The sequence below is a fragment of the Aulonocara sp. 'chitande type north' Nkhata Bay genome, linkage group LG2, assembly GCF_057382095.1.
Source record: "Aulonocara sp. 'chitande type north' Nkhata Bay isolate Kocher_YH1m ecotype deep benthic linkage group LG2, A_spYH_male_GT1.1, whole genome shotgun sequence".
NCBI lineage: Eukaryota > Metazoa > Chordata > Actinopteri > Cichliformes > Cichlidae > Aulonocara > Aulonocara sp. 'chitande type north' Nkhata Bay.
The window spans coordinates 20,268,915-20,287,200 of NC_141345.1; the positions used below are offsets into that span (position 1 = coordinate 20,268,915).

The 18,286-nt window shown below is 40.8% G+C and overlaps 1 protein-coding gene across 6 annotated transcripts in view; it reads right to left on the minus strand.

Moving 5' to 3' along the window:
* Positions 1-18,286, minus strand: part of gria1a (glutamate receptor, ionotropic, AMPA 1a) — an 80,543-nt gene that overhangs the window by 25,256 nt on the left and 37,001 nt on the right. For all 6 annotated transcript variants that reach the window (XR_015131234.1, XM_086308092.1, XM_086308074.1 and 3 more), the window contains exons 8-11: positions 17,540-17,644; positions 16,673-16,780; positions 7,600-7,806; positions 6,462-6,907 (exon numbers count right to left, since the gene is read on the minus strand). Coding sequence is in view for 5 of the 6 variants with exons in the window: in XM_086308092.1 (XP_086164218.1) it covers positions 6,462-6,907; positions 7,600-7,806; positions 16,673-16,780; positions 17,540-17,644 (866 nt within the window). In the remaining variant the exon portion in view is untranslated. The remainder of the gene's footprint in view (positions 1-6,461; positions 6,908-7,599; positions 7,807-16,672; positions 16,781-17,539; positions 17,645-18,286) is intronic.

Genomic DNA, 18,286 nt, shown 5'->3' on the forward strand with positions numbered 1-18,286 from the left:
TGGCAGTGTTTACACTGGCCCAGGTAGATTTCCCATGTGGCCTCGAGCTCGGTGTATTATTCATGGTTGCAAGAAATATATCCGTATACTGTCACAGCTTGATTACAGCAAAAAGAAAAAAAAAAGCCCTCTCTGCATGTGGAAATGTATGTGTGACTGATGTGACAGAGTAAAACGCCTCAGAGGCGATGGTGCCTTTGTCTGTGGTACAAAGTGTGATACGCCAGTGGGGAGTGTATATGGGCTCGTGCGTGCGTGTGCCTCGGTGGTTTCTGTTGGCGAGTGTGCATGCATGTAAGATCAAAAAGTTGCCTTCATGCGATCTCCGAATAAATAAAACATAAGTTGTGCCGTGAACTAAACCGAGCCGTATCTTTATGAATAAATCATCCCTTCCTGAACCCCCACCCCCCCACTCTCTCCAAAAAACTGCTTTATAGCAGCTAACTTATTCCACAATTATGTAACTCGGTGGCGTGTAACACAGTCTATTTTCTCAGTGCTCGCGACATTAATAACAACAATAAACACAGTGTGACATCCCGCTTGATCCCTGTGCAAGATCAATAATTCCCTTGATCACAAGAGTTCACCTGGTTCGTCACTGAGGGTTTGGTTAGCAGCCGAACAATAGCTTTCATGTCAGAAATAATGGGTGTGCCTGCATTATGTGGGAAACCTTTAATTTCAAGTGCAGTGTGCTGCGGGTGAGTCTGTGTTTGGGTTGAAAGGAAGAGGAAAGGAACACGTACAATATTCAGTTTGAAGCGTGAGCCATTTTGAAAGCTCTTCTCAAAATGGAATGAAGACAAACCTATAGGGTATCTATATCTAAACAAATAAAGTGATCACATCCTAAATGTTCTGGAAAAAAGTGACCCAATGCAAAATAAATGTTGAGTCAATGTTACAACAATGTTAAAACCTGACGATGTAATAGTAATGACATTAAAAGAACACAATAATATAATTGATCGATGATGATCTTTCTATAGTTGATCAGGTGACAATGAGGTTGAAAAGTCATGGATTTATAGCTGACCGGGAAATTATATTGAAATGTGGTGGATTTTATAGTTTAAATACCACAGAAGTTCAGTTGATTAGAAGTCATAAATTCAACAATGTGTCAGTATTAAACTGCAAAAATGATCAAGACTCAAAGGTAGAATTCAGGTTGACACTAAAACTTTGATTTAACATATTTTCAATTATTGTTTGCGATCTGGGTCGGGTTTCAATGAGACTCTGATAAAAGTTATCTGTGCTTACATAAGTCAACAAATAAGTAATGGAGGCTTAAGTTGACACATTGACGGCAGAAAGTCAGCATCTCAACAGATGATCCAGATAATCCACGGAAAGCAGGGAAATAATGAACACTATGCTTGTGTTACACATAGTACTTGATCTGAAAATTTGACTGTTATGTTTTTGCTTCACGTAATGCTGGAGAAATGCAGAACAGAGAAATCAAAAATTCCCTGAGAAAACTGAGTGTTTAAACTCTCCTTTTTAGTGCAGTAGCAAAAAAAATAAATACTGACCCTGCTGGGGTTACATTATACGCCTCGTATACAATCCGTTATTGAATGATTCTGACCGCCAGCCTGAGACATTGCTGCTGGCAGGAAGGGTGTGAGTGACAGGGCTGATTTATTTCAGTCTACAGTCATATAACGGAGGGAACGCAGACACCTGAGGACCAGAGTGAACTCCACGGGGCCATGCATTTCAGACAAACGCGCACCTATGAGGAGACACGGACGACAGATGCCGACTTAAACATATCCAAACACATTCACCTGAAGAACACTACGCTCTTTTACTCAAATCCACTCAATATTTCCCTCATTGCATCTTCCCTGCTGCGCTTAAAATATAGTACAAGGAAAAAACTAGCTCTTCACTGTAACACAAGTATAGTGCTCATTATTTCCGTGCCTTCCATGGATTATTTGGATCATCTGTTGAGATTTTGACTTCGCCTGCGATGCGTTAACTTAAGCCTCCATTACTTTGGCAGGGTTCATATGAAGAGTGAGGGCCAAGCCTTGCAACAATACTACAGCTCAATGTTGATGCGATTAGCTAGTTTGAATCTGTTCGCAGAAGGCAGACAACTGCAGGGTTAACCAAAGCCCTGTGTTTTATTCACATTTTATGGATGTGCGACTGTTTAGGATGAGAGAGGTGAGGGTTTTTCACCTCTGAAGAACGGAGAACAGAGTTTATTAGCGAATGCTAGGACTGAGAAGAAGTAAAGAACGAGGAAGTTAACGGGTGCACAGATGAATGGAGAATTCTTTGGGTGTTTATGTTTGTGTGTGTGTTTGTGTGTGGTGAGGGTGAGGGTCAGTCTTGGAATCCACCTGTCTGCAGAGATAAACACAAGAAGGGCCCAACAGCACAGACTGGGGCTTATGGGAGGGCCTGACTGACAGTGCTGACATTTAGAAAGAGCACAGTAAACATGGCCTTGCACAGAATAAATAGCAGGGGGAGCAGTTTGGCCAATACACACACAATCACGTACTGTACGCATTAATGCATCGCATCAGTTTGAAGCATAAATTAATACAAGTGAGTCTATGCATGTGCACAGAGAAACAGAGCTGCATGTACACCTTGATGCACAGGTACACTGTAGACTGTTCCAATCTGATAGCCTACTATTAGAGCGCTGACAAAGAAAATGGCAATAAGTGTTTGCTTTTAATAGAACCAGGCTACACACACACACACAGATACAGGCTGACGAGAAAATTAAACACGCCTACTGATTAATCCAGGACAGAGTGGATCATCAGTGTTGTTCCTTGGCCTTTTGTCTCTGATTAAATGGAGAAGTATGAAGAGAGAAGTGCTTCAGGCTGCCTACCACAGAGCTGAATGCACCTCTAGAACAATCTGTTCTCACCTATTAATAATAAAGGCACAGCGATGAGAGGTTTACAGGCACTGACTGGGAAATGTCAGCAAATTCAGAAACATAATGTCTTTTACGTAGTTTTATTCTGAAATGTATTAATTAACCATCTATCTATCTATCTATCTATCTATCTATCTATCTATCTATCTATCTATCTATCTATCTATCTATCTATCTATCTATCTATCTATCTATCTATCTATCTATCTATCTATCTATCTTCAACCCTACATTTAGGCATGTAGAAGTGGTCAAGACGACGGGCTCGTCTGAGTATTTCAAAAGCTACTGTAATTTTCTCATAACCACATCTAGGGTTTACAGAGCATGGTCTAAAAAAAGAGAAAATATCCATTGAGCGGCAGTTCTCTGGGTGAAAATACCTTGTTGATGTCAGAGGTTAGAAGAGAATATCCAGACTGCTTTGAGCTGATAGAACGGGAACAGCAACTCTGTTATTAAACTTGTTAAAACCAAGCCATGCAGGAGAGGATCTAGGTACCCCTCCTGTCAGCTACGAACCGGAAACTGAGGCTACAGCCAAACTGAGTATTGTTGGTGACGATGCCCATCACTTTATGACCACAGCCCATCTTCTGATGGCTGCTTGCAGCAGGATAACGCACCGTGTCGAAAAGCTCAAATCATTGCTAACATTACAATGTGTTCCTTGTGCTCACAAGGCCTCCATAGTCATACAAATCATATCCGTTCAACAGATCACCTTTGGAATGTGGTTAAACAGCACACTTATATCATGGATGTGTAACCAACACAGCTGCAGCAACTCTGTGATGTAATATGTCAATACGGACCCTAATCTGCTTTATGTCAAATATTATTTCATATAGTCATATATATCCACATAGTCACTTTGTATATCAGCTGCTACCAAATTAACAAGTTCTTAATTAACTAGTTAGAGCTACAACATCAGACAAATCAATATTGTTGATGCTTTAAAAAAAACTAACCTAAGATCAGCCAATCGGCAAGGATAATGCTGATTGGCTGTGCTGCTTACATATGTGCTTACATAATAACCAACAAGTGAGTATCTAGGATTTCATAAGCGGTATTTGCTAAGACATCAATAACATTGCTCCAAAAAATACACGCACAATTCTGAGTGAGAAGTGTTATTTTGTACTTTAGCAAAGTTTTGAATATACAAAATGTTAAAAAAGTGACTTGTGCCTGACAAGGTATCCTCGCTCTAAAGCACACTCTATTTTATTGTCTCTTTCTCTCTAAATGGGACCATAACATACAAAATGAACATAACGCCATATTGAAAAAGACCTGAAGGTAGTGCCTTAGAATATAAACTGTTAAGAGAGTTTTTACTGAGGACGTCCCTGTAATACGCCTTCTTTTCGCAATCCGGAGAGAGAAGTATGGAGGTTTTAGGCACAGCCGCACTAGCTTCCTTTTTCACACTGACAGGACATATTCAGTCTATGAATAAAGTGGAAAAAGAAAGACAGGCTGCAGCTAGGCAAGAAAAAAAAAAAGAAGATGGTCAAACCCTACCTTACATACAAGAACAAAACCTTCTCAAGAAAGAATTTTTTTGATAAAAGTAAAACTGCGTACGCTGTGTAATACTCTGTTCTTGTGAATTTGTGATGTTACAAGCACTGTTGCTTTCATCTGACAAACCGTACAGTATGTCCTTTAACTCTAGCAGAAGAACTCATAATGCTTTAGGAGACACATCAGCATGCACCAGTGTGTGTGAATATGCACTGTGCTAACTAGAGCAACTAGGTCACCCAAATTTTCAAGGGGAAGATGTTTCCTTCAGGCCAGTATTCAGCGGGGTGAAACATTCACTGTGTTGGTTTTTCAAGACACCAAGCAGGCCATGCTGATCGCTACAGCATGTCCTGCTGCACACGCTGTGACATGTGCAGTTTTTTCTTTTTAGAAAAAAAAAAGTCTGTGAATTCCGCTGACGCCCCCCCCCAAAAAATCTTTTACCAAGAACCAAAAATGAACACTCAGACTCACCTTGAAAGGACACTCCAAGACAAAGAGAGGTATTTGACTGAAGTCCTTAGAGGACAAGCGCCCTTAAAGCCCAACCTCACTAATAACACTAATGAAATTCGGTTCCACCTCAAACCTATTTTACACAGAACATAAGAAAGTAGAGAGGAATGGCCTGTTTTGTCCTTTTAGCCGAAGTCAATGAAAGGTCTTGCATCCGCGGAGGTCGTCCCCCTCGCTCCTCGAGCAAAAGAAATGCAAATACTCTTAATTTTGTTTTTTTAAATTGCAAAGTACACACCATTCCACACACACAGCTCAAAGATGGCTGTGCATACAGAAGGAAGGGACAATTTTAAGGAAGCACCGTGACATTCCCTGGCCCTCTCTCTTTGTGTGGCATACAAGAAAATCAATAGTTAATCCAAATGCATTTTCTGCCTGTAAGAGAAGAGCATTTGGACAATAGGCTTCATCTCACATGAAGCACAGCACAGTCTGCAGGCAGAAAACAGTAAATGTCAGATGAAGGCCTGTGGGAGGAGGAATTCACTACCTACATTATGTACTGCTGAGCACCTATGTGCCGCATGCAGGCTCGTGGGTTGCAAAGTTGTTTTGTTTTTTTCCGTTCTGTTATTTGTGCAGGGTGAGGCCAAAGTGAAGATACACCCTTTAATTTGCCACAAGAAGGAAGTCGAGATGGAACGCAACGATGCTTACGAGTACACTTTCAAGACGGCGCGCTGGGATCTCCAACTTCACGGTAGCTGCTACATAATGTATATGCAGCTTAATGTTTAAAGAGACAAGAAGCTCTGTCTACGAGTGACCTAACCTGTCTCTGCTAGTTCAGAGCTTACAGTGATAACACTGACATTATCTTCTCATCTCCCCCTGTTAGCGCCTCTGGAGAGCTCAGAAAGTCGACCTCAGTGTCTCTAATTTCAGACACTTAATGAGATTTTTAATTGGTGACCTTTTGAGAACGGTTTCATACCACAGCTCATGAGAGCACTTGAGGGAAGCCAACATATAACACTCAATACTCACACCAGGATCCTTCATAGCAGCTTCTTAAGGCTCTAATATTTGCACAACCGACTGGCTAATCACTTGTGAGATGCAGAATGGCAGGAATTTTTAATTTTATAAAATACTAAAGCTTTCTACTGACTACCAGTTTTGACTGTCCTAGATTTGTGCCATGTTTTTAGCACTATGGGAATTATCTGGAAACTGAATGAGACCACAACAGTCTGCAACATGACCACATCATAAGCTGGCTCTTCTGCCCTTCATCAAAGTTTTATCACTTCTTTGTATGACAAACGGCTAAGAAAAACACAACAAAATCTCAATAAACAAAACTCAAGTGAGCTGAAAAAGAAAGCAAGTCAGCATGCTGAGGCGTTGGTGTGGCAGATAGATATGTACTACACGTAGGTGGTACTGAATGTCTCTTTGTGTACCAACAAATAAAAGCAGAGACTCAGAGGAGTATAAAGCTTCAAAATTTGTGGCCTCAGCTTCTTACCGTGGTGAAATATCACAGCCTTGCTGCATGAAGGCGCCAAGTGAAAACCAAAGGGAATTGAAGATGCCAAATTCATTGGTTTGCTCTGGACTCTGCTGGGTGGTGTTCTGCTGCGTCGGTGTCTGGCCCTGCTGCACCCCGTTGGAAGCCGCCGCTTGGGTGGGAGTCTGCGGCTCGGCTCCCTCCTCGTAGTCTTCGGCGTGCCACTCGTACGGGCTGAATCGACTGACCAGGAAGAGGACGACGCTGACGCCAATGTAGGCAAACACAATGCACATCCAGATCTCGTAAGCCAGCGGGTCCAGGAAGGAAAACACGCCAGGCTTGGATTTGGTTGGTTTCTTGATCATTATAGAGATACCCAGAGACATGAAGGGCTTGGAGAAGTCAATCACCTCTTCACGGACCAGGGTGATAGTGAGCGGAGCCACAGCCACGTCTGCTTTCTGAGGAAAGAGCACAAAGGCAGGTGTAAACAGTGCTGGATAAAGTAGCATTTCATTGAAATTCTGAGGTGGAATGATACTTGTGTTTCCTTGTTTGCAGCAAAGGTCTGAGAGGATCACCGCAACCACTCAACGTGCACTACACCGTGTCTAGATATAAATGTATTCTTGATCATTATCCAAGTGTATTGCACAACGAGAAAGCAAAAGAAAGACCAGTTCTTTCAGTTTTAAGATGGTGTCTTTATCTTCCTCCCCCTCATCACAGCACAGTTGGTACACACAGCAAAAGTTAGTCGGTAACGATCCAGGTCAAATTAAAAACACAGCACAATTTCAGACTTCTGAAGAACAAAGTGGTTAGACTGTCGAAATTGCAATTCAGAGGAACCTTTAGTAATCATATAATCACAAATTATTCTAGCAGCAAACTGTAAGGATTCGTTTCTTCCAAAGTGAACCTTGCCCAAAGTCTAACATATTAAAATTATATTTAAATAAGCAGCGCAGAATACTAATAAAAAGAAAGCAAAATAGGTAATCATCCTTAACAGGCTTGGGGCCAGTGCGGTTTTCAATGTGTTAAGACCTTCAATAATCAGTATTCACAAAAGACATTTAAAAGTTAATTTTCCAGCTTTGACTGTGGGGAAAACAAAAAGAAAATCTTAGAAGAAGCTCCACCGACTCACCCCATACACCAGCTCTCCGACCATGCCATTCCACATCTTGGTTTCGGGATCTCGGGCTCCGTACTTGCCATCTGAGACAATCTTCAGTTTGTACTGGTAGCCCACATGCTTTGCTATCTCTGCAGCCAGCTCCACGATGTAGCCCTCGTACTTATCATTCCCCACAAGCTGTTCGTGGTTCTTCTTCAGCATCACGTATGGAGACTCCTGTTGGATGTGGGGCAGCCATGAGTAAAAACGGATTTTTTATTTGTTTCTTTTTATTTTCCTAAAGTTTTAAAAATCATTTACAGGAACTCACTCAACAGCTTCTGAAATGATTTCCCTGAAATTAGTGTGCACTTTGAAAATGAAGTGCTATCTCTTGTTCTAAACCGAGGCTTAGGGCAAAAAAAAGGAAAAAAAAGCACTGGCCCCCAGATATAATTGTAGGTTTAAAGGTTGAGAAGAAAAGAAAATTAAATGGAACTACAAGGCATTATTTTAGCTTTGTTCCCTGAAGGTAGGTATGCAATTCATCCACAAAGACCCTCTAAGTAGGATGAGTGCGACTGAATCGTGCACTGAAAAGCACATAGCATGCAACAAGAAAACAGGAATTGGGCAGCATTGTTAGAGCCGAAGAGACATGAGGTATGATTCAAACGAGCACCTGTGTAAGTGCGTGCATGAAGACAATGAAGCTGACAGCTCTCTGAAACCAGGATAACCTCTGCTCCAGGGCCACATTGTTCTTCTTGTTACATCGACTACTGCACATCTCACACTGATTGACTTGCCTGAGAAACTGCAGCTGGCACTACACCTGGGGCTCCACTTTCAGAAATATGTATTTCATACAGAATTAAAGTCGCCTCAGTATAAATTGTCCAGCAGCACTAAGAAGGCCTCAATTCCCACAAGTTGTTATGTGTTCCTGTTTTAAGCGAGAGTTTTCTGCTGAGCTTAGAAAATCCTTCCATCGTGTTCACCAGTGTCTAGATAAGGAGGCGGGGTGTAGGGAGGAGAGGGTTTCCTATATGTGTTACAGCTATCTGTATTCTCCCGCTCTTTATGATCCAGGTGAAGGTAATCATTGTTGCACATAACTTGAGGCTGGTAGACAAATGGCACCCTGGGGAGGCAGTGAAGAGAAAGGACTGGCGTGCAGCGCTTTCACAGTGTACGCACTGGCGCACGCAGTCATAGACAAAGACAGGGCACACGCAACTGTGACCATGCCCACTACACACACACACACACACACACACAGAAATACACACACACATGTACAAATGTGCACATGGAGATGTGGCAAGGCATACAAAAGGTCCTCCAGGACTGAATCACATTGACCTCGAACAGCTCCACTGAGATCTGCTGTCACTCAACCACATTAAATACAATACTCAGACACATTCGCTGCACATTTATACACACAAGAGCACTTGTGCACCTGAACAAATGCAACTACACATGTAGAAGTTCATATTTTTAATACGTTTTAAAAATTCAATCATTTTCTCTTGTGTGCTGACATTACCCAATATATTTTAAGGGTTATACACACTAAAGGCGACAATAACACAAAAATCAGGCATGCTAAGATTAGACACATTTCACTCTTTGTCTGATTTCAGTGCAAAGCCGCAGTCATCAGCAAAGGAAGCTTTGATGCCCCATTAAACCAGTTGTGCCTCATTTCTCCACATCTCCAGGCCTAGTCTGTGGGCACAGGCTTGGACAGCAGGGACTACAGTGAAGAACTATGTGATATCAACACAGCAGCAAAACAACACCCACCCGTAGGCAACGAATCAGAGAGCACAGAAGTTAGAAGGTGTAAAAACTCCTGCGCCTGTGCTCCTCACACCTTATCTCTTCTCTTAGCTTCCAAGACAGAAAACTAATTTATCTTCCCGGAGAAAAGGACACTGATAGGAGATTATGTCAGAGAGAGTTATTTTGGGGGCTTACTCCGGAGACTCCAACTCTTGGGTTTAAATAAGGATTTTAGGCATACTTTCGAAAGTAGATGTCAATAGACTACATGTCAGGATTTTCCTTTGCAGCTACATTAGTGGCTACTTTCTTATATTTAACTCAGTAATCTTATTATAGTAATACTACAACAACCACTTGATTGGCTTTTCAGTGAAAATGATTCTAACAGGATCTCTGGTCTTCCAGTTGTACTGCAGACAGCTGAAGTGGCAGAAGCTACATGCATGCAGAATGTATTCCCGGCACTTCACATGTTCCACGTTGTGTTATGTTACAGCCTCATTCCACAAAGGATTCAATTCATTTTTACCTCAAATTATAAACATATTACCCCATAAAGACAAAGTTTTCTTGAAATTCTTGTAAATGTAGTAAAATTTGAAAACTAAAATATAACAACTACATAAGTATTGAAAGCCCTGGCTCAATATTTCAATCTTCTCTCAAGCTATGTCAGGTTGGATGGGGAGCGTCTGTGCACAGCCATTTTCAGATCTCAAGTCTGGGCTCTGGCTGTGACACTCTAGGACATTCACAGAGTGGTCCTGATGCCACTCCTTTGTTACTTTGGCTGTGTGCAAAGGGTCGTTGTCCTGTTGGAAAACTGGGGCTAAACCAGAACATTCTGGAGCTTGTTATAATCAAGGACACGTTGCTGCATTCATCTTTCCCTTGACCCTGACTAGACTCCCTATTCTTACTGCCAAAAAACATCTCCAGAGCATGATGTTGCCGATGACGCACTGCATTCAGGGCACAGAATTCAATCTTTATTTCATCAGAACAGAGAATTATTTCTCGATATTTGAGAGTCCTTTAGGTGCCTTTTGGCAAGCTCCAAGTGGCTGCCCTCTGGCCTCTCTCTCCTGGAGTGTTGGAGAGTTACTTTCAAACAAAGAATGTGTTTAGTTAACTATGTCTAATCTCTGAGATTATGCACTCTGTTTTTCTGAAAAATAGCCTAAAGGCTTGAAAACTGGGTACAAAAAAACCATGTAAGCTATCAATCTCCTTTTCTCGCAGCTGAATGGATTGCATTAGGGTTCACTTTGGGCTTCATTTAAGCTGAACTGACTACTGCAGCCATTTTGCACTAGTTTGTTTAAACATAATTATATCTGCTAAGTGGCAGAGATAGTTGGCTTCTGAAAATTTCTTTATCTTAATTACAACTTGGAGGCTGACTGGAAGAGTTTTTCTCCTCTCACTGGCAATGATGTCTATATATGCAGCCAATGGCTCTAAAAAGAGTGCACAAGTTGATGTGTACTGATGTCTTTTCTGTTATTCTACATTGTTTCTTGCCTTCATCAGCTCCACTAAGAATCTTTTATCTGGTGTAGTGATGGGTCGTTCGCGAACGAAATGGCTCTTAGAGCCGGCTCTTTGACGTGAACGACGCGAGCCGGCTCCTTATCGCGAGCCGTCACATGGGTTTTGTTTTGTTTTTTTTCTTTTTCTCAGCCTCTCTCTCGCACTTTTTTTCCCGCTTCACTCTGCACGCGAGCCTTGTGCTTTACGCTGGGCAGAGGGGGGAGGGGCGGTAGTTACACTCAGTAGCACAGGAACAGAGCCAGAGAGAGAGAAAGAGAGGCAGGGACAACAACATTAGAAAGGTATAGTAATCATCCACAACTATTTTCGGTTGCAGATGATAAAGACAGGGATAGCTCAGTAGGTAGAGTGGTTGCCCCATGATCGGAAGGTCGGGGGTTCGATTCCCCTTAACAGCTACCCTGAGGTACCCCTGAGCAAGGTACCGTCCCTACACACTGCTCCCCGGGCACCCAATGGCTGCCCACTGCTTCACTGAGTGAATGGGTTAAATGCAGAGAGCAATTTCCCCACGGGGCTCAATAAAGTACAATAATGTACTTTCTAAAGGATTGAGAAAGTTTATTCATGCAGGTTCATATGACAGAGAATGTGCATGTTCTTTTAGTTTTCATATTATAATTTATATTTAATTGTGTTGTGGTTTGCAGTGTTTTGTGTTCTTTTCACTTTAAATTTGTGAAAGGAAAAAGCTGAAAATTTAAATAGTTAAAACTTGAAATGTGAATAGTTGATTTTTGTATTATATGATTTATTTATTACATTTTATGTGGAGTGAATAAATAAAAGTATATTTACGGTGGCCCCTAGAGACAAAGCACATACAAACTTCAAATCACGTACAAACTCTGAAGCATGTACAAACTCCAAAACACGTAAAAACACGTACAAACTCCAAAACACGTAAAAACACGTACAAACTCCGAAGCACGTAAAAACTCAGAAGCATATAAAAACTCAGAAGCACATAAAAACTCAAAACACGTACAAAAGACAACAGAAGTGCTCCAGGATGCTGGGCGCAGTGTTGAGCCTTTGTTATCTTGTGGCTACACAAGCCAGCAAGTACCAACGACCGGATTTGGTGTGTGGTAATAACAGGTAAATGAACTTTTTTTTAAATTATTTGAATATATATATGAGTGCCTGTGTATAAATACACAAACAATACACACATGCTTTCAATTGTGTAATTTAAGTGATCTAGTAGCTCTGCTTTGGAAGTTCAGTTCATGCTAGAAATGTGTTTTGGAGTTTGTACGTGTTTTGTCTCTAGGGGCCACCGCATATATTTATATATAAACATATATAAATAAAACCACTTGTTTTTATGTTAGTAATTCCTTTTGTGCATAATTTTATATTATTGTTAATAATAAATTAATTAAAGCAACAAAACAACCTGAAGAGCCGGTTCGGAGCCGAAAGAGCCGGCTCTTTTTAGTGAGCCGAACCGAAAGAGCCGGATCTCTAAAAAGAGCCGGAAATCCCATCACTAATCTGGTGAGCACTGAAGTCATCTGAAGGAAGGCGTGTCCCACAAAAATCCCACAGTCATGCAGTCTTTCTATACCAGAACTCTGTAAAGGCAGCTAAAGCAGCTTTCCTATCAGATATTATTGAGACTAATAGCCACAACCCGCGAATGATATTCAAAATTTTTAATTCAGTGATAAATTCCTGTCCGGACTCTTCGAGCTCGGCCTCTCAGGCTCTCTGTGAGCAATTTCTTATTCATTTTAGTGGAAAAGTTTTATTACTGAAGGCTTCACACTCTCACTCTCTTGTGCTGAATCCTGTTCCGGTTTTACGATGCATGTCCACCTTTTCTCACTTTGAGCTGTTATCACTCCCCACTCTTAAGGGAATAATTGAACAATTGAGAAACTCAAATTCTGTGCATGATATCCTTCCATCCCGAATTATCAAGGAAAGTTTTGAGGAATTTGGGCCTTGCATCTTATTTTTAATGAATTTATCATTGTTAGTGGGCTGTGTCCCGACTGCTTTTAAACATGCGGTAGTGCACCCTGTTCTTAAAAAAAGTAATTGCGATCAGAAAGACCCTGCCAATTATAGGCCAATCTCAAAACTTCAGTTTTTATCAAAAGTTTTAGAGAAAGCCGTCTTTCTCCAAATACAGGCTTACTTAGTTGCAAAAAATACCACTGACAAATACCAGTCTGGCTTTAAGCCACACCATAGCACTGAAACGGCCCTGCTAAGAGTCTATAATGATCCTCTTGTATTTGCTCACTCTGGTCGCCCTGCTGTTTTAGTTTTATTGGATCTGTCTTCAGCCTCTGACATGGTTGATCATAATATACTCTTGAGGAGGCTAGAGCATGTTGTAGGCATCAAGGGTTCTGCCCTTAACTAGTTTAATTCTTACCTCACAGATAGATCCTTCTCTGTTGTGATGGGAGGATACTCTTCCTCTGTTGCCCCTCTCTGCTGTGGTGTGCCCCAGGGGTCTGTATTGGCCCTTTATTATTCTCTTTGTATATGCTACCCTTGGGCTTCATATTTGAAAAATACAATATTTCTTATCACTTTTACGCTGATGACATTCAAATCTCTTGTCAACTGACTGATGATTTGTCAGCATCACTGAACTCCCTGTACGATTGCCTGAGAGAGGTTAAAGATTGGCTGTCAGATAATTCTCTCATTTTAAATGAGAAAAAAGCTGAAGTTATGGTGTTCGACAGCCATATTCCTCGAGACCAGCCTGTTGCCCTGCTGGGGCCCCTAGCTAACTCTCTCTGATTCTATGCGTAACCTGGGTGTCTATTTGGATAGCTCCTTTAACCTTGATAAACAAGTATCATCAGTAGTTAAATCTGTTTTTTTTCAACTGCGCCAGATTTCTAAAGCTAAGCATTATATCACACAGGGACCTGGAAAAACGTATCCACGCTTTTGTGACCTCCAGGTTAGATTATTGTAATTCTCTCTACTGTAGTGTCCAAGCCTTCTCTCTTCGAAGGCTGCAACTCGTTCACAATGCTGCGGCTCGCCTTCTTACTGGAACTAGAAAATTTGACCCTATTACTCCGGCTCTTGTTGATATACACTGGTTACCAATCAAATATCGCATTGAGTTTAAAATCTTGCTACTCACTTTTAAAATCCTGGATAACATTGCGCCCAGCTACCTCACTGACCTCCTCAATCTGTACATTAAGATCATCAGGTCAATTACTCCTGGCCCAACCTAAGTTTAGACTGAAGACCAGAGGCGATCGTGCCTTTGCTTCAGCTGCACCCAACCTTTGGAACAGCCTCCCTGCTTCTATTCGAGCCTTGGACTCAAGATTGAAAGAATATCTATTTGACTTGGCTTTCCTCACCAGTTAATACCCTTTTAAATCTTTTAAATTTTAAACTTTTAAATCTTTTATAAAATTTTATAAAATTTATTATTTTATTATTAATTTTACTGCTGTTTTTGTCTCAGCGGATTTTGTATTTATCTAACTCTTCTGGTCTGTTAGTGCCTCTATCCTGTCTATGCTAGTGCCCGATTTGTACCCTGTTATTAACTTATGTTGACTCTCCATATTACTGTGAAGCACTTTGGTGTGCCTTCGGGTTTTTAAATGTGCTATATAAATAAAACTGTAATGTATTGTATGCAAAAAAGAAAGCTTTCACAGGATTCTATACAGTCCTGTGAAAAATGAGGCTCATCTCATGATTCAGTAGCTGGTAGCGCCACCATAATTTTAAATTACTATTTTTCTCTATGACTTTATCAGTCACATCATTGTGAAGGAATCTTCACCCACTCTTATTTATGAATTTGCTTTAGTTCATAAAGACTTGTGAGCATTTGTTTAAGCACATCTCTCTTAGGTCTCCCCACAATATTTAAATCAGGTTGACGTGTGGACTTTGACTGGGTCATTGGAACTACTTGATTCTTCTTCTGTTGTACATTTGCTGCTGTGCATGGGAACAATGTCCTGCTGAATGACCCAATTTCGCCGAAGCTTTAACTGTCAGAGAGATGACCTCACATTTGACTCTAGAATGCTTTGCTATAAAGAGCATGCAAGACTTCTAGGTCCTGTCTCTGTGAAACAGGCACAAATCATCACTCCTTTCACCACACTGCTTGACTGTAGGTATGATGTGTTTGTGCCTATATGCTGTGTTCAGTTTGTAACAAACATAGTGCTGTGCATTATGGTCAAACATCTCCACTTTGGTCACATCTGTCCAGAGGAAATCATTGCAGAAACCTTGTGGTTTGTTCAAATGGATCTTTACCAATCTAAGACATGCTGCCATGTTCCTTTTAGAGAGAAGAGTCTCTCCTGTCAACTCTTCAAAACAAGCCATACTTGTTCAGCCTTCCTCTAGTTGTACTGTCACGAACTGCAACATTTAACATGCTAACTGAGGCCTGCAGAGTCTGAGATGTCGCTCTGGAAATTTTTGCAGTTTCTCAGTTTCGCGTCGCACTGTCTGATCTTGAGGTGAGTTTGTTGCGACTTCTACTCCTGGGAGGATTGGTAATCTGTCCTGAATGCCAACTTGTCAATATTTTTTTTCACTGTTGAATGATTGACTTCAAACTGTGTGCAAATGGTCTTATAAACCTCCACAGATTGATAGGCAGCAACAATTGTTTCTAGATATTGCTGGTGTCTTCCCTCCTCAGAATTGTGTTAACATACACCTGAAAGCTCCAGAGCAGCAAACTGCCAAAATGTCTTCCTTCATAGAGATGCTCATACTTGCTGATGTAGGTTGTATTTTTTCACAAGACTGCAGAAAGTCATGTGAAAAGTTTTTTTTTTCACATGACATATAAGTTAAGCTGCTTAATTTCTAATTCTGGTGTGCATATACCTTTCACATATACATTAGAGCCATTAAAGCCACTTTTCACTGCAAAAAAAAACATTTTCACTTTAAAAATATACCACTAGTAAAAATTAGGGAACCAGTTCATAGACAAGCTACTGAGAACATCCTGTACCTCCAGGGATATATTGTACTAACTTTAATATCCTCTACTGTACTATAGTCAGATATTATCAGCTATGATTACAAAATATAATGATACGTGTCACAAGAATGGATTAGGTCGAATCTGACCTCACTTGCAGACCATTTGTGTTACTGCCAATAAATACAACCTGAGACATGTTGGATGACCTAATGATGACATTTATGGTAAAAAAAATAAAAAAATAAAAATTAAAAGGATGCACTGACATACCACAGCCTCATATATAACAGTTACTTTGTCTATTTCATGAGAAGTTCTAATGCTGCACAGACACTTCTGCTGGTTCTTTCTAGTCTGCCTGTTTTTTTTATGTGTGTTGACATTACCACAGAGATTATGTTGACCTTTTGTGAGCTTTTAAAAGTGCAATAAATGTGTACTATACCAACTCTAACAGTCATCAACACTGTATGTCAGGCATGAGATTCTGCACTTCAGATGTACACGGAGCAATAAAGTTATACTGATACTCATTGTTATTCTGAGCAGGCTTCAGTCAGAATGAGAGCAGTTAGAAAATGTAGCTGGGAAAAGAAACAAGAGAGCAAGATACAATTGCGGACGCCTGCTGAATTCTTTCAGGGTCGTGAAATTTAAGGAACTCTACCATGATAGAAAATATGTTACTATTACTTTATCTGTTTCAGTCTCTCAAATTAAACACCCTCGTCCCCTAAAAAAAGCCCTTAACCTCTGTTTGTTTGAGTTTTTTTGTTTTTAACTCATACTTACCAAGATAGTGGTGACTATGTAAGTTCTGTTCAGCAGTGGGTAAGTCTCGTTGCTCCCTCTCAGGCTGGCTGTGGTCACGTACTTCTCATCTTCATTCCAGTAGCCGACCTAAGGCAAGGAGAATGTGTCACAAAGTAGGGCCCGTGTTTAATTAACTGCCTAAAGTGAAACTGACTATATGAGAGAAAAATAACTTTTACTCCCACTCAAAGACTCGAGCTTAAAGGCAGTTTATCATATTTCAGCTTATATTTAAGTCCAGCTCAATGACCTATCAAGCTGATTTAGCAGCTCTTACTGTGAATGACTGAAATCCCAAAAGAGACATGTATGTGGAGTGCACAAAATTTAATTGAAATGATGAGCTGTATTTAATAAAAATGTATAATTTATCAGGCATTTCAGATAAATTCAAGTACTTAAGTCTCCTCACTGGATAGCTTCTCCAGCGCAAGAGGAAAATATGAATTTCCTGCTATTTCAAATAAACATTCAGTTGCATTTGCAAGACTGAAAACATACCAAGAAGTAAGGTAAATCCATGTCTCTAATTTACCTTTCACCCTTAAGGTATTTGCAGCAGTAATGATGTACTCATTTGGGAGCTGCTCAGTGAGGTGTGAGAGTAAAAAGCTACTCATACACTTCACTGAAGGTAGTAGGAGATTTCTTGTTAAATGTGAATCTTAACTTTTTAAATTAGAAACTGGCTCTTTGGAGCATTCACTCGTTTGACTACAGTACAAGGTTTTAAAATAAGCTACAGGGTTAGTCAGACACATGTAATAAGACTGCATACATATTGTCTTTTTAGAAAGGGGGCCCTTGGGCAAGAATGAATATCTTAAATCGGACCCTCAGGCTCACCTTCTTGGGTCCAGAGGGGGCCAGTTCCATGACACTAACAGTGTAGTTGGTTCTGCGGCCTTTCTCATTAAACTGAATGTGACCAGTCAATCCATCTATACGGACCTGTAATGGAGTCAAAGATATCGAATAAGTAATTCAGATCCTCTCACTTCCTTGGCTGGTACGGCTGCCCCGTAACGTGATATTCAACCAGCGTTTCAGTGCTAGGAGCAAGCACTCGCACATCATGCTAACATGACATGCATTCTAAGCGCAACTCGCATGTTTTGTGTCGTTTTCATTTGTGAGTGTCCGCGCGTCACTGTGGACATAAATGACAGACGGTGTGCACGTATGTGTGCAGAGTGCACCGTGTTTGTCTTGGCTGTGTGATGGAATTAATTGAGCGAACACGAACGGCTTCAATCTCCAGTCTATCTGCAGGCAGATGGCGAGACTGATTCGGAACAGGCCTCTGCGCAGCCACTCTGCAGACAGCGCCTTGGGCAGCACACTCACACAAGCACTTGTATTGTACGTAAATCCTCATGAACACAAAAGCAGTTTTTATATTTCCATATTTTGCGTGAATGGTGTTGAATGGCTTGAACTTAAATTTTCTTTTTTTTTATTAGCGTTCTAAATTTAATCCAAATAACTGTCCGTGTTCCTCAATGCACATGCGGGTCGGCGTTCGTGTGTCTCTGTGACATTAAGGAGTCTCACAGCCAGTCCAGCATTTTCATCGCCAAATATTACATTTCT